At 40.4% G+C, this 20766-nt stretch overlaps 2 protein-coding genes across 2 annotated transcripts in view; one reads left to right on the top strand and one right to left on the bottom strand.

Moving 5' to 3' along the window:
- Nucleotides 1-1888: 1888 nt before the first annotated feature.
- Nucleotides 1889-13036, top strand: lingo4a (leucine rich repeat and Ig domain containing 4a). Its single transcript, XM_012829503.3, has 3 exons — nucleotides 1889-2753; nucleotides 7997-8074; nucleotides 9695-13036. Exon 3 carries the CDS (start codon nucleotides 9707-9709, stop codon nucleotides 11546-11548), a length of 1842 nt encoding a protein of 613 aa, XP_012684957.1. The 5' UTR covers nucleotides 1889-2753; nucleotides 7997-8074; nucleotides 9695-9706; the 3' UTR covers nucleotides 11549-13036.
- Nucleotides 13037-15962: 2926 nt separating this feature from the next.
- LOC105901989 (ras/Rap GTPase-activating protein SynGAP-like) overlaps nucleotides 15963-20766 on the bottom strand; it is a 48057-nt gene continuing 43253 nt past the window's right edge. The window contains exon 19 of the mRNA XM_031586729.2: nucleotides 15963-20628. Within this exon, the coding sequence (XP_031442589.1) occupies nucleotides 20593-20628 (36 nt within the window). The 3' untranslated portion in view covers nucleotides 15963-20592. The remainder of the gene's footprint in view (nucleotides 20629-20766) is intronic.

The raw sequence follows: 20766 nt of genomic DNA, 5'->3' as shown, positions 1-20766 counted from the left end.
GCACGCACGCACGCACGCACACGTGCACACACACACACGCGCACACAGACACACACACACACACACACACACACACACACACACACACACACACACACACACACAAACACACACACATTTTATAAAGCATCATAATAGGAAGAATCTAGTGAGGTCATTCTATCCAGTTTTCTCCCATATTTTTTTCTATTCTCCTCTCACTACCTGAACTCGGTGTACGACTATCGACGGAACTGGAATGAGTTACCCTGTAATGAAATGCTGTTCTAAGCTTCGTCAGCTAACTTGCCTGATTACATTCTAGGCTTTACTCAGGGCCTGTGTCGTAACACTCAAGGTCATCATTTCTCAGTCAGGAGTTTTTGGGAATATATTCATAACGTTTATTAATATTTATGCCAAAGCAGCAGGTTTGGACTTTGTGAAGTGTAGTAACATAATTAAAAGCTGTCCTGTTGCCACACAAATAGACAAAGAATAGACACAGCCCCCCTGTACATTTGGGCAGATCTAGTGACGCTGAGTATGTGGCCGGCAACAAAACTTCATGCAGTAAACACACAGACTACATCGTCAGAATGGGAGGCTGCTTGGGGCAAATGACTGGTTGCTTGAATAATCTGGGATATGGTGGACCAATCAGCTAACTGTGTGTAGAGGTGAACCTCAAGGTCATATACCGGGAAGTTACATCATATTACAGTATGGCTTAAAATCGTGGTTTCAAGGCACGTGTAGTCCTTTGTAAGCAATCATTTTTTTCCCTATGTTGGCATAGGGGCACTATCCCAAGCTGCTTTGCAGATATTGCATGACTGGTGGACAGAAAATAGCTGAGTCAGTTGCGGATGCAAGCCACCTGCTCAGTGGGGGTGCAGGCAACATACACAGCCATCTGCTTTTATACACCACAGCTAGAATGTTCACTTCTGCTGTGTGCTGTAAGCATGTTTCTATTCTGCTCATTCATTCCAGCACCTGGAATGACCCACTCACTCTTCATTGAATGGCTCACCCTTTTAAGCTAACGATGCTGCTTCGGGAGGGAAGGTCAGGTAAAATCAGTGTATCATTTCTTGACCACAGTTAAACATATAAACACTGTTGTCCGTTAACAATAACTCTTTTAATATTACCAGGCTAAAAAATGTACAATTTGTATGTGTGTGTGTACTTCACATGAGGTGGGCTTCTGATGTTTTTTGATATATAGCTAGGTTTTAAGTGTTTAAGTGGATGTTGCATAATGCCTTTAATTTCCACTTCAAACAGGCCCTCATACGGGGATCTGAGAGAACGCTGTTTATGTTTGCTTCCACTTTACTTCATAATGTAAAACACACTCAAGAAGCAGCTAGGCCGTCTTGTAGACAAATAATCCTCCGTAGTCAACAGCACAAAAATAAATATGTTGGCTAAAGACCAACAGACAGAAGTACAACACTGGCTAGATGGGGGGAAAGAAGAAGCAAAAAAGAAATCAGCAATAAAAGTAATTTCTGAGTACTTGAAATCTGAAATCTGATGAAGCAGTTCCTTTCTTTGAATGAATTGTAGATGTGATAAATAGTAGTGTGCATTTTGTAAACCCGAGATAAAGTGTATGTGGTAATAGGAAGTAACAGAGAGCCACTGTTCTTAATTTTACATTACGTAAACGTGCAGTCAAGTTGTGTCAACTGGAGGTTTAGGCAAACCCATATAGGGCACTGCCTTCAGGGGTAACTTAAAGGGCCATAACAGTTAAATTCACATGTTTGTAAAATGAGAACACTAATGCATACAACACTTATAGTTCAACAGAGAACTACAGTGCCAGATTTTCTAAACTTTAAATAGGCTTATCCTTTTTGCATTGAGGGTAATTCAAAAGTTGTGCTAAGATATCATGGACAGAAAAACGTATTTTTTATTTCTTATTTTCTTTTCTCTGTTTCCTCCTAAGTTTGACAGACATGTCCACAAACCAATTACTGGCAGATGAATGGACGCTTGTATGAGAGATGGGCAAAGGCCACCTTTAGGCCAATCTGTGGCTTTTGCTCTGTGATATGATTTCGTGGAGGATGACTTTCGCTTTGCAAAAGCCCATGTTTGAATTCAGCTCTTAGGCTCCATCTGGCGTTTTCACCAAATCCCCAGATTTGGCTGGCTCGTCCTTTCTTGCCGTCATCCCTTTAGATAAAGCTAGGGGAAAGTAATGCACTGTCCTGGCCGGATTCCACGGCGTGTTTATTAAAATAAATAAATAAATAAATAAATAAATATCACAAATCCTTCTACGCCGGACTTGTTTTCACACTAGTATTGTCGTTCAAGAGACCGAAACGATTACGACTCGAAACAACCACACATCATTGTTCTGCTGCGATTTTGTGAAACTATTGACTACATGTTTGCTTGTCTCTTACCCCCGAGCCAGGGCAACGGTGGCGTGCGTGCTCAATATGAGCCTGGTCAGGTTTGAGACGGGCGACCCAAATAATCCGTAAAACAGATGCGACATACTGACGGACAACAATGCTGAAGAGAAGGTTGTTCAGTGAGACATTGGGAAGAGGCTAACCCATGTGGACTAGAGACTGACTGGGTATGAGAAGTGAACGTTCGGTTTTCTGTGATCCTCTGAATTCACAGGTGTGTTCACCTGCCGCCGTGACGCTTCGCAGGATGCACCGGGAATGTAGTACACCTCCTGGGTCTCCATAGACGAGTTTAACACGAAACTTCATCACAGTCCAGTGTGGAAACCGGTGGGTTCTTCATGTTGGCTAATAGTGTTGTGATAGCAGTAGTCGCCCGAAATTTTTCTGGCGGTAGTAAAGTCGTTTAACAATAACAGTCAATTTCCTTGTATCGTTTTCTGTAATAATGCATGCTGTGGCTCCTCTGCTATTTTAATGATATGCTTTTCCCTTGAAGAAAGCTATTTAACAAATTGATTTCACAAGCCGATTTGATAGTTTAACAAATACCACTGACTCATTTAATGTAGGCTACCTGATGCCAAAATAATTTGTATTAAATCTTCGCCATAATTACTATGTCGAATTTGCACTGCTTCATGATAAAAGAAATATGCCAGCATTTTGCTATGCATCACCGTTTGTCTCTTTTGACTGTCTGTGGTAATGAGGCAATCACGAAAAGGAAGACAAACAACAGAAACCACATTTTGACAAACCAACACTACCACTGTAACAACAACAAAGATTATGCATTATTTTTCATTACAGGCTATTCATATTCAACAGTTGTTTGGTCATCCTTTACATTGTATAGTAAGTATGCTACCAGGGAGTGTAAACTACGCTCTGGGGTTATGGAGACACGTACTCAATTTTATGAATTTGTAATGTATGATAAGACACAGTGTTGATCTGTTAGCCCTGCCTACATGCTGAACCAAGAAATGTACTCATAGATGCAGTGCATGCAACACTTGAAAACGTGAAAACTGTCCGCTAGAGGTGAGGGAGGATAAACAATTTTGGGACTGGGGAACAGGACCTCCCCCCTTAGGACAGGTTTAGACTGCTGTGCTAGATGGCTTTCCAGAGGGCTTCCCCATCTTGTTCTGCAGCAGGTTTTCTCTGTTAGTGTTGGGTGCGTGGCACAGCCGCTAAGCCAGTTGTGGACGAGGCTGATTAATCCTCTCCACATTGGATCCAAATTTGGTTTACCTTTGGCTGGCATACAATAGTCTGTAGCTTTAGTAGTTCAGTTTGAATCAACAACATATGCCGTGAGTTTGTTTTTACCCATCTGTGACCTCCTGGTTGCAGGGTGAATTAATATAAGGGTTCATAACAGGGATTAGCATTAGATTAATCAAATTGTTTTACCTTTGACTCCACGGAATGGCGTGATGTTGCTGTTCTTTGTGTGTTGAAGTGAATATCAGCAGCCAGTGTAACATATTGCATAAGAGCTACAAAGCCAGTCCCTAATGACTTTAAGGGAGAATTGAGTTAATACAACAATATTCAATATACTGTGAATTTATGACACAATAATAACAGTACATATTTAATAGATGTATTTAATATTCAATACTTTCTTAAGATTGGCCTGTTCCTTCATGAGCTTGAAATATTTGGGCTGTATCCTGGGCTTGTACAGACGTCCTGCTGGATAACATAGCTTTTTTTGTTTAATCTTCTTTTTGAATGAACAAATACGTCAAAAACTTCAAACTATCACTGTATGTTGCAACACCAGGAGACAATTTGATACTAGAGTGAGAAAAGGACAGCATGGCGGTTTGACAGACTGCTTTGGCATGAATTCAATATTCATATTCTAATGAGTTCCACATAGCCTACGCCGGCATAAATGGCACATGTTTCCCCATCTCCCCTATCTGCTGCATCCTTGGTGTAGCAGAAGGGTCTACCTCCTTCCATGGGTCACCCATGCTGAGCTCGGGACATCTCTGCCTATCTGTCGTGAGGTATACGTCCTTCGCAGAGTGCTACTACAGGGGGTCCAGATGGCTTTTAATTCGGGGCCCAGCCTCTTTTTTTTGCGATTGTGCTATTCTTGCCTTTGTCTGAGTAACTATATGCAACTGCCTGGCAATACCATAAAACTGTCTCTAATGAAGATGACATCTCAAATGTATTCTCACGAAACGTGTTAATTGTTTACACGATTAATGGTGGAATGTGGTAAATGCAGAAAAAAGTGTTTTGGTGACTGGGAAGCCTTGCTCAAGTATGAAGACATGTTTACTGGTTCAAGTATAAAGAAATCTGTGTAGCTAGGGAAGGATTGTGTTTTAATGTGTCTTTTGATCTCTTTGTGAAAACTTTGTGCTTGCCTGTGTAATCGCAGAAAGGGAACTTAGTGTAGAGAGAGGAAAATAACTCTTTATATGGAGTGACATTCACAGTGAACAGAGTAAACCAGAAAAAAACCTCCAAAGCAGAATAAACAGAGAACTCAGAACTCATAAGAACTCAGCAAATATCACCAGAGATGTTGTGATTGACAGTTAGCTAACAAGCTAATCTCACTGAAATGTGTGTTTAAGCTTTAGCCCTCTTCTCTGATGTCACCTCTGAGTCACCATGACGTGCTTGATGACAGTCAAGCTCCTATAACATGTGCATTTGGATTCCAGTCGGCAAGTTTTTATTGGCTAACATTTGGTCCATCTTTTCAAAAAAATTTGTGTGATAAATACACACATAAGAAGTACCACTTTTTTGTAAAAGACCAATTGGACATTGGTGGCTCTGAATCCTTTCTGTCCATCTGCCTGACAGTGAGGTTGAAACACACAGTGAGGTCAGTACCCTTGAAACGCAGGCTGGCTAAATACATGGTTGGCAAAACTACCTTTTGGGCAGTTGTTATCATAATTTCTGATGATCAGAAAGCTTGTACACCAGGTGTAAAGCCAGTACTCAGTTTAGATGCAAAGAGAGCGCGGTCAGCATGTTCAGTGTTGACCTCAGTGTCTGAAAAAGCCTTGGGTGGGATCACATGGCTTCAGTAGAAGACCATAGACAAGTCATTACATCACATGACTTCAGTAGAAACATGTGGCTTAGCAGTGTGTCTGTTATCAGAAGTAACATGTTTGTAACCTAGGCTGTATATTTGACAGACAGCAAACAGGAAATGTGTATATTTTTAGTGGGTTTTAAAGTTGGATTTGTGTTTTACAAGGCATTTGTTCACATTTTAATGCCTTGCTGTAGTATTGTGTTTTTGAACATGTTTGTTAAACTGTATCTCCTCAGCGCAGTGTAAAGCCGTCTGCGTGCATTGCTCATCCACACCTGTGTTTCAGCTGGTGAAGCACTGTAGTAGCAACTCCAAAGGTCACGAATCACATCCTAAGGACAGGGAGTAGCAATATGAAAGCTTTCTGTAGAATATTTATTTAGAATATTCAGAATATTATGAAACCTTGCTGGCTTACCCTGTGATAGCTGCTGTATCATGTGAATAGATGTTCTGATAAAACTTTTTTTTTTACCGGTTGTGGTACCAGTTAGGCGTTCACAACGCTGATGATGTGTCATATCTTGGGTTTTGACCGTCAGTGGCCTCTCATTCAATTCAATTCAATTCAATTCAATTCAATTTTATTTATATAGTGCCAAAACAATACAATTTTGTCAATGCGCTTTATGATACTTAATTATAGTAAGAATTGCTTTTAGCTGTATACGCTGTTGCCCATGTAAATACCTTGATGAATTGGCAATCCCATGTTATCGCACCTGATCGATTTTTGTTATCGTTTTCCAAAAAGTAGGAAAATGGTGCTCCTGAGGCTGTTTGTACAGCTGAAGACTAGGCATTTGTTCAAAACATCCTGGTTCTCAACGTGGTTGCGTTACACACTAGGGCTTCTAATTTGCACTCCACCATTCCTGCAGGTTGTCAATAACTCCTAAGAGTCTCTCCAGCCTGCCTGCTGTGTCAGTGTTGATTATGTGAGTGCAGCACAGTAGGTGATCAGCCAGCTGCATGTTAGTCAGACAGAGCTCAATCTGGCCAGAGCAAACCCAGATCTGAGAGCTCAGATTTTCTTCCTGATAAATACAACAGGATGGAGGGCAATGTAAATGCAAAATATGTAGATGACAGCAACATCTACACTTGCTAAAAACTTCTTCAGCAGAGCAGCTTATTTTTAATTTTTTATGTTTTACTCATGGAGTTTTGAGAAAGGATGGACGTAATGTAACTAATCTAGTATTGATATATATTATACTTTTGACTGAAAATTGTATATTGAGCAGAGATAAAAAGAAAAAAGATACTTAAATATGGACATGTTTTACAGAGTTTCTTTTAACATGAAACCATCACATGTAGTCTACACACTTGTCTCTGCTTGGTGTAAACTGCAAAAATGAAACCACGTATTTCATCATACATTCAGTAAGAGAATGAAAGTGAATTAAGAAGACCCCTCAGTTTCAACTTCTCAAAAGCAGAAGGCCTGTATCGTAACGGTGTTAATTATCGGACAGCGTGTGTTATCGGCAAACGTTCCCGTTGTCATGTGAATCCATTATTAAACTGGAGTTATAGATTGTTAATCCATTACTAAACTTAGCATTTTGATTGTTTAACAGAATGGCCGATGTTTGACACGATAACTGACATAGCTACGCTACTGGTCAACAATAAATCCCCCTCCCCAGGCGGGTTTGATCTAAACCGCTTTTTACCGACAAGATGAGAAATGTCAACCGTTGGTCACTGTGGTGCATGGCTGGTTGGATAAGACCAGAGCTACTTTAGCAGCAGGACAGGGGATTGGGTAGGTCTAGAGGGGGCAAGATTGGACAGGGATCCAGACTATTCAGCAAACATATGGAGACTGGATATCATCCACTTGGTTTAACCATTACATAATTTTTTTTTTCAGTTAGCAGACTTACAAATAAAATGAAGGGTATTTTTAACAACAGCACAAAGATTAACTTTTACCGTCCCTAGACTTTATTCCAAAACATTTATTTATTTATTGCGTGTATTCATAACATAACATGATAAATAACAATTAATTCACATTTAGAGTCTCTTCTTCATGATAGGAAAATGCTTACTTGTCATTCACTTTCAAGCCTCATGGTCCATGTTAATTTGTAGTTAAGTGTGCAGATATAAATAATTATTTCCAAAATTTTTAACAGTTTAACCACAAAAGCAAATCAATATCAAAAACAGAAGGATTGGATGATGTAAAAAAAAAAAAAGAGTAAAATATCCCCTTATGCGATTTTGATGTGTTTGTACTTACTGTTTTTGACTCCAGACAGCGACAAGAGATGAAGGGGACGAAGGAAACATGGAGAAGGACTATATTGAAAGAAGTGAAAGAACTAGGGAAGACCATGGAAAAGATAGACCTACTAGCAAAGGATAGGGCGAGGTGGAAGTCCATAGTGTTGGCCCTACACACCACATAGGCGTAAAGGATGATGATGTGATGATGACTAACTGTATCGTTTCCATGACATTACAGGTGTGTTACGGGTCAGAAAGGGCTGGTGCTTAGTGAAACACCGTTGGTTATGAGAAGCTGCAGCCACTCGGCCAATTGGTAAGTTCTTTCAACTCGTACCTAACCTCTGCACTAACATACTCAATCCTCTCTGCATGGTATGGAAAAACATGCTGTTAATCTCAGGTTTTGTTTTGTTTTGGGATGTTTTACCTCTGGTATTTACTGATCTTACCACATTGGATCTTGGAATCAAGGACATGCAAATCCAGTTGGTATTCAAAGCAGGAGTAGTAGTTTTTTGTGAAAAGTTTAGTGAACTAACTAGCTACCTACAAAAACATACCTTAAATAGCTGTGTTGATTTGCATTAAGGCTCTTTTAATTAACATTATTTAAATACTGTAGTTGTTTGCTGCAGCACCTGAGCTATAACACAACACTACGTAATGTTTGTTCTGCTCAGGGAAATGTTTATTTCATGTTACCAATTTAATTAAATAATGTCAGTGAGTAAATTCTGGATTCTGAAAGCATTATTCATTAGTTATCACAAAGAGAATCTAAACTCCATTGTTTGACATTGCTGAATGCATTGAATAATGTTGTTCATTGTAACCTTAATATAAAGTATTACTAAAAATATTTATGTAATATTTATGAAAGTAAACCCACACAGGTCTAGACATAGAAATGCTCAGGGTTAGAGGATAAAGACACCACTATTTTTTCTAACCCAGGCACTCCTTTGTGAAATTTCACCCACTGGGTTTGCCTCCTGCTTTAACAATTGTGCTAAGTAACAATTTACATTATACTTTGTTTAATGGCCTGCTCCTTGTTGCTGGGATTTCCAATGCCATACAGGGTTAATTATCTATAATGCAATATCCACTAAGTCTCTGAGCTAAGACAGAGCACTGATTCATGCGGAAACCTCAAAAAAGTTTTTTGATTTGAAAGAGACAGCAATAGCAGTGTAAAAAGTGAGTTCTGCCTGAAAACACTATGTACAGTTGATAGACAGTGATAGCAGTGTTAGTAGCATGTCAAGGTTTTATAGAATTATTTAAAAAAAACTTTTTTTAATATATTTTATTTTATATATTGTTTTTCTTATGTTCTGTAGTACTTATTATGTTTTTTATGTTTATTGTCTGCACCAATATGCCAAAACAAATTCCTGGTCTCTGAGCTAAGACAGAGCACTGATTCCTGCGGAAACCTCAAAAAAGGTTTTTTATTTGAAAGAGATAGTAGTAGCAGTGTAAAAAGTGAGTGCTGCCTGAAAACACTATGTAAAGTTGATAGACAGTGATAGCAGTGTTAGTAGCATGTCAAGGTTTTATAGAAATAGAAATATATTTTTTACTTTTACTTTTTTACTTTTTTATTTATATATTTTATTTTATATATTGTTTTTCTTATGTTTTGTAGTACTTATTATGTTTTTTATGTTTATAGTCTGCACCAATATGCCAAAACAAATTCCTGGTAGGCTTAAACTTACTTGGCAATAAAAACAATTCTGAATTCTGAATTCTGAAAATAGAATTTTGAAACTTTCAAAACCATGACATGCTACTAACACTACTACTATTATCTGTTTCAAATATTAAGCAATATTGGTTTAATACTATTCAATATTATTGTCTGTATTTTGGCAGCTTTCAAAAACCCTGATTAAAATGCCATTATTACTGTGTCCTGTCCCCACAGGCAGGTCCCCAGATGTGTGTGGAGGTTGCTTTCTGGTGGGCGGTGTGCTGGAGAGGCCTCCTCCTGTGGGCAGTGGGGCTAGTGTCTTCTGCGGACTCCCTGTGGCCCTGTCCCCAGCGCTGCGAGTGCTACTCAGAGGTGCTGATGGTAAACTGCTCGGGTCGCCACCTCGCATCCGTGATGGAGGGCATCTCGGGGGACTCCCAGCGTCTTGACCTCTCGCACAACCGCCTCAAGGCCCTGGGCCGCCGGCAGTTTTCCGGGCTCGGGCAGCTGAGGGAGCTGGACTTGAGCGACAACATCTTGACCATGATTGAGGTGGAGGCTTTCTTGGGGCTCCAGAATTTGCTCACCCTGCGGATGTGTCGCAACCGGCTGAAGATCATCACGGTGGGGGTCTTCTCGGGACTCCCCAGTCTGCGGCTGCTGGACATCAGCGAGAACGAGATCCTCGTCTTCCTGGACTACACCTTCCGCGAATTGGCGCACCTGCAGAGGATGGAGGTGAGCGAGAATGACCTAGTGTTCATCTCGCAGCGGGCCTTCGTGGGCCTGGCCAACCTGCAGGAGCTCAACATTGACCGCTGCAACCTCACAGTCATCCCAACGGATGCACTGTCGCAGCTGGGGGGCCTGGTCAGGCTGCGGCTGAAACGGCTGAGCATCACCTCCCTGCCCAACAACTCCTTCCGTCGCCTGGGACGCCTGAGAGAACTAGTGGTGTCCCACTGCCCCTGGTTGGAGTCCATGGCAGGGAATAGCCTTTTTGGCCTGAACCTGACCACTCTAACACTGAGCCACTGTAATCTCAGTATGTTTCCATACGCTCCTCTCCATCACCTAGTCTACCTACGCTATCTTGACCTTTCTTATAACCCCATTACCTCCATTCAAGGGAACCTACTGGGCGACCTGCTGAGGCTGCAGGAGCTGCACCTGGTCGGAGGAAATCTGCTCCAGGTGGAGCTGCAGGCTTTCCATGGCCTTGCTTACCTCCGCCTCCTCAATGTCTCCTCCAATCAGCTTGTGACGCTCCAGGAAGGAGCTTTCCATTCTGTGGGCAACCTTGAGGTCCTGCGGCTAGACGAGAACCCGTTGGCGTGCGACTGCCGTCTACTCTGGGTAATGCGTCGCCTACTGCGCTTGGACTTTGACAGCAATCCCCCAACCTGTAATGCACCCGTCCAGGTGCAAGGGAGAGCCTTTCAGGACTTTACTGAGGCGGAGATGCCAGGCCTCTTCACTTGCCGGTCGCCTCGAATCTTAAGCCGCAGACCGCAGGAGGTTCGAGTGGAGGAGGGACACACTGTGCCATTACTCTGCAAGGCAGATGGAGACCCCATCCCCTCCGTTGCCTGGCTTAGCCCAAAACACACCAAGCTTTCCCCAACTGGAAGAATACGCATTCTCCCAGATGGATCTCTGGAGGTACGCTATGCCCAGGTGCACGACAGCGGCACCTACCTGTGCATAGCATCTAATGCAGCAGGAAATGACACCTTCCCTGTGAGCCTGCGTGTCCACGGCTTCCCGTCCTCAGGGCGCAACCGCTCTGCCTCCTACTTCCTTGATGGGTGGAGCCTGGCGACCGTGCCAACCGCTGTCAACGGCTCTTCACAGCAGACGAAGCCTTACCCCTTCGATGTGAAGACGCTTGTGATTGCCGTGACCATGGGCTTCCTGTCGTTCCTTAGCTCTGTGGCCATCTGCTTTGTGTTCATGTTCTTCTGGAGCCAGAGCAAAGGGCAGATCAAGCACACGGCCACAATAGACTTCGTGCCTCGCGCTTCGGGTGGCGGTAGTGGCGGCGGCACCAGTTCAGAACCCAGCAAGTTCACCATGAAGCTCATCTGAGAGGATGCAGATGCTGATTCTGAGACTGATTCTGCACTGGGTAGGCCTGAGGCTGGAAAAACTTCCTATTGGGTTCTTTGGAGAGGAAGATGAGTTTGATCAGACACAGATCAGAAACATCAAAAGGGTCGATGCATGGCTTTACACTGGTTGCTGGTTCCCGTAGAGCCTTTACAGACCACACTGTGAGTACTGTGAGGTTCATTCATAGCTGTGTTTATAAGCTTAGGAGTGCCCACAGAGGTTATCAACATCATGAATTAAGCTGGAGGAGTCTACATATGTCTGCCTTTCACTCTCTAAATGAGTTGAAGGCTCAGCTCTCAGTGAGAAAAAAAAAATCTGTATCCGAGTTGTTTGGAAAATCCCTGATTTGTCGCTGATCATGGCGGGGATAATAAATGCTTTGGCAGTCACGTGACCCTGGCAGTCGGGAATCCTATTGGAGGACAACTGTGCCACAGCCGAACCGCTCGGTGGGGTTTAGCATCTGTTTGTTTTGCCCTGTGCAGTTTTTATTATGGCAGACATGCACTTCCACAGCTGCTGAGCGACAACATTAAGGCACGGATTTAGATCCCGGGATTTTATGTATGGAAATGGTCATGTCAAAGCAGGACTGACAGTGTCATTCACGTTTTTTGAATGACACGGTTTGTTGTGACTGGAATACTCCCAACAGGGGAAAAAAGCGGAAAGCCCATATTTGTATGCTTGTGGACAACAGCAGTAATACATAACAGACATAATACTGTAAAATAAATATGGTGTTCAGTGAGAATTTATTTCACACTGATGTCGAGCGTTAGATTCCATAATGGGTACCATTTCCACACTTTCATCTGGATGAAAATAAAAATGGTAGTCTTTTTATCTTATCAAAAAACATTTTGTACTGTTGATATTATGTAATCACACCGGGTAACTCAGCAATATAATAATCTATTCTGCAACTTTATTGTCAAAAACTGGTACTGAACCACAAACCTACTATATATTTGAATGCATGCTCTGTTCCCTTTTACTTTTGCAAGATCTATCAAAAACATCAAACAAACATTAATCAAGACTTCAGCATTAGCACTGACATGCCTACATACTGTGCACTATTAGACACTATCTAGACATATTCACACATTTGAAACAGCCACTAAACAAAGTATCCATGAATGAATTTAAGACCACAGAGGCTTATATTAAATGCTCTGAAGGCCATGACAAATTACCTGGCACTAAATCAACCCTGCTACTCTATGAGATTTTCTCTTAAATCTGCCCTTTTGCCCCAGTGGTGTCAATCTCATTCCGCTAAGAAAATCCCATAACCTCCATTGTCATTTGTCCCTGACTGGCATTCTGATGGTGCAGGAAAGATTTAATGAAAGGTTTTCAAAAGCCTTCATGATCTCCTCTTTCTGAGGAATGTATGTGTGTGTGTGTGTGTGTGTGTGTGTGTGTGTGTGTGTGTGTGTGTGTGTGTGTGTGTGTGTGTGTGTGTGTGTGTGTGTGTGTGTGTGTGTGTGTGTGTGTGTGTGTGTGTGCGAGAGAGAGAGAGAGGCTGCTTAACTCAGGTCCCCGAGAGCATCATAAGTGAGTACTTGTGTTTTCCTGATCATATGAAATTGCAGAGACAAACACAGACCTGACTGATGATATCTGGTATGATCCCACAAAACAATAGAGCCAATCGTATCACACTAGTTCCAACCACAGGTTGTCCCTAAGTATAGCTTGAAAATCACCTCTTTTGAGACAAGAACAGAGGGAAGTGTTGTTTTATGTGGCAGTGAAATACATCACAAAACACAGAATTTGTCATTAATAGGAAACCAGAATGGATTCAAACAAATACTTTAATGTCCCCCAAACTGATGCTGGTATGAATTAACTAATACATTTTACGGATAGTGGCCAGATTATGATAGCTATAATTATTCCTATACAGTGTGCTTGATGATTATTTAAATATCTTTTTTTAACAGCAACAATCAAATGACTGCACATCACTATACATAATAAACAAATCAGCTCCTAGGATTTTTTCTACTAGTTTGCAATGATATTAACTTTTTCTTTTGACTTGAAAGGTTAAACATTAAAAAATGTGCTTCAGATAGGCAGACCATGACACTCTCAATTATGTATTGTAATAGTCTATTTTAATTATTCCTTACATGGCACTTAATGCATTATGTAACTGCATGTTAGTGATATAACTAAGGAATGCATCATTACACAATTACTGCTTGCTGGATAGTGTATTTTCATTCATATGAACATCTGGCACACAAAGTAAAATCCTTTGGGAATGGAACATGCAAACTAATGGCATAACATAACTTGTGTTCGGAAATGATTTTCATACTGTTCATTTTTCTAATGGTAACATAATAATAATTTCATTTACTGTGTTTTAAATTATTCAAAAAGAGTGATAAATGCATAATAACTGTTGTATTATTCATGTACTGGATGAATCCTAATTTCTTGTTTTCACTCTTTTGTATTGGTTCTTTTTTAAATAAAAAACATTAAGTTCATTTAATGCTCTGAGTAGTACAATTCATCTCTGTGATCACTCTGAGAGGTTAAAGGTCGTAGAATAGATTTAATTTGGTGTTTTTCATGTACTGGCTTAACATTTCATCAAATTGTTTAATAGCAAAAAATAAATAAAATAAATAAAACCTTACTATAATCCAAGCAATAAAAAAAACAACAAACATTTTTTAAATTATTTATTTCTACACATTTACATTCCTTTACCTCTTCTGGTTTAAAATGGACCCATTGTCTGTGTCACAGAGGGACACTGGACCAGCAGCGGACAAATAAACCAATAGTGTCCCAGATTACAGTGGATTCTAGAAAACATCCGGATGTGGATCTGGTTCTGCCAGATCAGGTCTGTATCCGGACAGGACTCCTGTAGCTTTGCTGGAATGGACTTTACATTCTGTGATTGCTTTGACTGTGCATCTCTGCCAACCCAGAGCTTTTAACCAAATCCTCTTTTGATAATGGAGCCGTGGTCAAAAAATACCCTTCTTCTTTAAGAGGGGGCTTAACTTTTACACCACATACATACATATCAAATGGAAAGATTATCAGTCTGGACTGGACTTTGGATGCATGTGGCCATTCATTCACATAGAGACGACTGTTTCTGACACAAGCCATTACTGGTATTGTTGGTACTTATACGTAGTAGTGATAGCCTGTCCTTACGGAAACGACTGTTCGGGCTGTGGCCTTGTTTGGTCCAACGTACTGACTGTATGACCTCTAGTGTACCAGTCACACAATATAGTGCATCCCACTCATAGCTTGTGGTGTTAGAATGAAATTATATTTGTGCAAACTGCATCAATAGATCTAAGGTCATTTATAGATAGAGTTTGCGTCTGCATGAGTAGAATAAAGCATTTCTCACTGTACAGACCTTGCACTGGGGCCCAGAGAGATCAAACTATTGTACTAATTGTAGTAACTGTTGTACATTGCAGTAATCAGCACTGAGAATATACATTTCATTTGACATTGGATTTTCTCAAAGTTCTGTGTCCATATGTATCGCTATTGGTTTAGTTTTTACCAGGTAACACTCACTGAAAAGAAATGTTGGCCTTGCTGAAGGCCTCGTGAATGAAATCCCACCGGAATACGTGAAAATGTTATGTACAGGCTTCCTAAAATGTAGTGCCGCTCCTCATCTTATTTGCACAAAATTTAAGATGGCATTTTAACTTATCCTGTTCGTAAATGAATCAGGACAATTGTAGGTTACACTTGAACATAACCATGTCATCCTACATACTCTACTGTGATACTATGACAATACGTACGCATGTGACAGAGGCTATAGCTATAGGATCTAGCACTATTAGTGCCATGATTACAGTAAGCTATAATGGCACAGTTACTGTATACTGTTATATCTTTAAACAGAAATTATCATGATAAATGAGGACATGGTTACGTCTACAAGGCTCAAGTAGTGTTACCGATGTTCCTCAGTGAAAAAATTCATTTTCACCCCCATCCTTGTCTCATCCCCTCTTGTCTCCTCTGTCCCTCTCTGCTGCAGATTAATGCACAGGCATCACTTCCTAGTGATCGCCCTGGCCCAGGTCCAGGAGAGAGACAGATTGAGATTTAGCCCGTGGAAATACACAGATTTGTGTATTGTGCACGTCAGCAGATTCTGCAGAAGTCCTGCACGATCTTAATCAGTTATTCACATCACATCGCAGTTTTGAGCTTTCCATATGAGCTCAGGTGTTAATCATTTTTGCAAACAACACTGGACATTATAAGGTAATATATGATTAAGTAAGAAAATAACCATTGTACTTGAGATAAACCAGTGTGTAGTTACTCTACATGTCTTTTTCTACACGAAAAGTTTCCTATGAAGATTGCACCACTTCATTTTTATTTTCCAGCGATCAGATGTCAAACAACCATTATGTTGATATGCTGTTATCAGTAAAATGGCACCCCAAAGTGCAAAATAATATAAAATTCAGAAAGGGTTGTAAATATCAAGAAACAACAACAAAACTGAAAGACAAATAGTTGTGGCATTCAATAAATTCACTAAAATCCAGTATTGTATGTACTGTAGAATTCCCATAGATGAATGGTTCAGTTTATTTACATTTTCAGAACATGGCCCTCAGTAAAATGTACATTTCTCCATGTTCACAAAAAAACCAATACATAATCAACCATCAAATAATCAAATCAATATAGTTGTTGTAATGTGTATACATCGGTAAATATTTTATTACCATTATGATAAACATTTAAAGCAAATTTGTATAATAAGTTTGTCAACATTATTTATATAATACTCAATCTGTCACAAGGTATATACATATTTGTATCTTTTTTTAATATACACACCACATTCATAAGACACTTTAGAGGGACAGAGTGAAATGTTTATGGCTTAGTCATGGCTGATTGAAGGGTAGGTCCCTGTGCTTACAGCAGCACAGTAGGCATGAGGGCAGTAGACTGTCTACTGTACAAGGCGGAGAAGGGCTTACTTTAGCACACCACCCTGCACCACTGATCTTAACAAACAAAGCCAAAGAGAGCAGTTAGCCCAGTTAGCAGCTGATCTAGAAACTGATCTAGGAACATAACTAGACCTAGGAACAGATCTAGATAAGGGAACAGATCTAGCCCTAGTAACAGATCTAGATCTAGGAACATAACTAGACCTAGGAACAGATCTAGATCTAGGAACAGGTCTAGATCTAGGAACATAACTAGCCCTGGGCCAGACGTTATCTGGAAAGCCATATCAAGACTGGAGAAGAAGAAGAAAAAACACATAATGTTAAGACAAATTACCCATTTCATAGAACATCTAGAGTATCATTAATAAGATGGACGTGAAGAAAGAACTATATGAGAATATAAATAAACAAATTCTCCAATCATCTTTTAACCAACCATTTATATGCATACATATATTGCAAATCAAGAAAAGCGAATCAAAACAAAATATTTTGTCTGACGGTATGTGTTAACAGGTTGTACTAATTTTGAACTGGAGATTTTTTGTTGGGAGTGAGGAAGCTTCTGCCCTTTGTTCAAAAAGCCATTTACAGGTTTTCTTATGTTTGAGTACTGAGGCCTAACATATATGTGTGCAGTCCCTCTTTTCTCCTTAGTGCCATCTTAGTGCCGTCACAACACCTAGCTCTGTAGTTCATAGAAGGCCAGTCTCCATCTCCATAAAATAGAAATGAAATACGATTTATTACTCATCCACACATATATACATCAGCTAGTTAATACCTGCTGATTAGTATTGTCATTTGAATTGTATTTAAGTTTAGTGTGTAATTCTTTTTTTATTTTTATTTTTAAATGCGATTTCCAGTCTGTCATCCCTTCTATCACACTTTTGTCCACTCATCTGCCAGCATCTCAGCAGTGTTGTTAGTCAGCTGGTTAACACACTGTTATCTCACACTGGGGGAGTAGGGAAGGCGGTTACTATAGTGGGGTAAGAGGCTGGCTATGGTCTACCAGCTGGGAATATAAAGTAAGCCCTCAAAGAGCTATTACATTTAAAGCAATAATACCAAAGCATCCCACAAATCCTCAGGCCCCTGCAAAGTCAACAAACAAGGGAATATAAATAAAACCATACATAACTAATGCACTGATACTACTTGTTATATTGGTACTGACACTGATAGTCCTGATGGCACTTGTTATTATACAACACATAATAAAGTAATTAATCTTTGTTGATGCCAAGCGCCATTTTTCAGATGAAGAGGCAGGTTTGTGAGAGAGCAGCTTTGCATGCTGGTTTACAGAGAGAGGCAGAGAGAGAGGGAGAGAGAGAGAGAGAGAGAGAGAGAGAGAGAGAGGAGAGCGTGTACGTTTTTTAATGTAGACTGAATTTCTGCACATAAATGAGCAAGGGTAAATGTGGAGGTGCTGTCATGGTTGTACATTTGAACATGCAGATAAGGATAACCTTTGTGTTAAAAAGATAATAGATGTTCACTTGTTTACACAGGAATTTGTACCTGTTGTGTATTTCCTATTGTAATGTATCAATGATATAAAAGCATATTTGCTAGCTGGGAAAGTCACCCAGTAGGCAGACACTTGTGGACGGACACAGTATCAAATCATGGAAAGTTATCATGGTATTGGTGCATTCCAAGCAAATATATCACATACATTTCTGTGTAGAAGTCCTCTTTCCATAAGAATATTCATTCGTTGTACAAAATACTGTGTTCCCATACAATAACACAAGTACATACGCTCACCTGCACATCCACACACATACACAGACAGAGAAATAAAACCAAATAGGAAAATTCAATCGTAGACACAACCTTTGTACAAATCTAGGCCAAGATGTAGCAAGTCTGCCTCCTCGATGAGGTTTGACACACTCAGAAAGATGAAAGTTTTAAACACAAGAAAATCAAAAAACTCCTCTGGCCACGATCAGTTCAGACCTCATCTCCAAACACACATGACTGAAATGAAAATTAGGTGACAGAAAAATGGAGGAAATGTCTCAGGGGAATAATCCACGTCAGTCCTAGGATCACAAAGGCTAGGTTGGTACTAACGGCTCTAGTTGGTGCAGAAAACTGCTTGAAGGAGTCTGTATGGTGGAGCAACCCAAAAACACCTGGTTAAAAGTCTCTTCCATGTGTCCTTATTAGGTAGGATGGGGGGGGGGATCACACTTCGGTTTTCTAAGTCAAAAAATGCTTACGCTCAGCAGAAATAGTCCTTGAATAAAATCGTTCACAACAGAGATGACAGCTGAGATGAATAGGCTGCTGCTGTGATAAGGCATGGCCTAAAACTCCTTTAAAAATATACACACACAGACACAGACACACACACACACACACATGGCTGCATCATCAGGTTGCAAAGTTATCCAGTGCATAAGACAAAGTTCAGACACTGTTATAGTTACAAGAAATGGGGTGTGGTTGTGACAGCATGATTCAATAAGCCTGAGCTGCTTAAGTCTTTGTGCTTCGCGGTTATGTCAGGCACTCATGTATGCAAGACGTCAGCTAGGTAGTTGTGCTTTTTAAGCTCTCTTGCCTCAGATTCTTTTCATGTGCATCGCCGCATAGTTACTTATCTTTAGGGACTCCATGCGTAGATGTGTACATGAATGGCAAAGTTTTGGTAGTTGAAATTAAAATTTTAAAAGAATGTCTCTATTGGTCTTACACAATTGATTGAAACATCTTATTCTACATGTTCACGGTAATATCTTTGGCAATCATATCCAGACTGTCAAGCATCACTCCTACTTGAGATAAACCTATTTCAATGAGTAGGCAATACATCTTCAAAATTACTGCTTCAGAAAGTCAATGTAGAGGCTTGTGATAAACTTGAAAAGACTTTGGATTTATCTCTTCTTATGTAAACAATGCTTATATTAGATATATTAGCATGCACTAAATGTGTTTGACTATTTTTGTGGTCTATTCAGTTTTACCAGCTGTGCTGCTGATTCTAGGATCTAGAAACACTTTAGTTAGTGTAGGTGCATAACAATTTGAGCCACTCAAAAATTGTCTCTTCCTCCATACAGATTGCTTTATACTGTGTCAAGAATGAGTAAATCTTCTCAACAGACATTCAGTAGGAGAATATGACATTTTTATATTTTTTATATAATACTTTTTGTGTAATAATATTACATTTGCTACTAATCTAAACTAAACTACCAAAAAGCTGATTGTCTGGGTAGGGGCTCAACATTCCATGATAGTGATGTGAGAGAGAGTGAGAGAGAAAGAGAGAGAGAGAGAGTGAGAGAGAAAAAGAGAGAGAGACAGAGCTGTACATGTTAATGTGTGAGAGGGTCATTATAACCTTCCTGCCTAGGCTTTATGTATGTATGTGTGTGTATGTTTGTATCTTTGTGTTTGAGTGTGTGTGTGTGTGTGTGTGTGTGTGTGTGTGTGTGTGTGTGTGTGTGTTAGAGAAAGAAATGCCCCACACTGGCTTTGAGTCCTCTGATGGCTTTGCTTGTTGCAGGGTTATCCTGTGGACAGCACTGTCGTCCCCATCCCTCTCATGAGTTAGCCAATGGTCAAGCACTAGAGTCTCTGGTGTGAGGCCAGATCCACTTCACTGCAATCATTGAATCCTCCTTCTGTTAATGGAAGGAGCCAATCAGTTCTCTTCAAACATTGAATCCTCCTTCTGTTAATGGAAGGAGCCAATCAGTTCTCTTCCTGTCATGGAAGCAGCCGTGTTACAGAATGGCCTCTGAGTTGTCCAGGGGGATATTGGCTCATATGGGCTGTGTGTCATTGCATTCTTGAGAGTGCGTGTGTATGTGTCCATGTGTGTGTGTGTGTGTGTGTGTGTGTGTGTGTGTGTGTGTGTGCGAGTGCACATGTGTAATTATTGGGGCTTTGCGGTTGTAGTGCTAGTAGATATGGGGGATGTTAGTTGACCTCCACGCATGGCATCTAACCCCAATAGGATGCAATATTTGTCCTTGCACTCATTCAGCTTTTAAACCACTGTAGTCCATTGAGGTCATTCTGAAAAAAGGAATAATTAACATAGTGAGCAGTTCCTTTAAGCGGAGTGTCAAGGAAGTTACAGTCCATTCATCATTTTTACATATTCCACCAGTCTTAATTTGATCCATCTAATGAAATCTTGTGAAACACTGTAAT

Source organism: Clupea harengus, chromosome 19 (assembly GCF_900700415.2).
Source record: "Clupea harengus chromosome 19, Ch_v2.0.2, whole genome shotgun sequence".
Lineage (NCBI taxonomy): Eukaryota > Metazoa > Chordata > Actinopteri > Clupeiformes > Clupeidae > Clupea > Clupea harengus.
The sequence above is the reverse complement of the archived record's forward strand: the minus strand, read 5'-3'. Positions and strand labels throughout refer to the sequence as shown.

Excerpts from the sequence above, each read along its gene's own strand:
- lingo4a (XM_012829503.3), top strand. The coding sequence starts at position 9,707 with ATGTGTGTGGAGGTTGCTTTCTGGTGGGCGGTGTGCTGGAGAGGCCTC.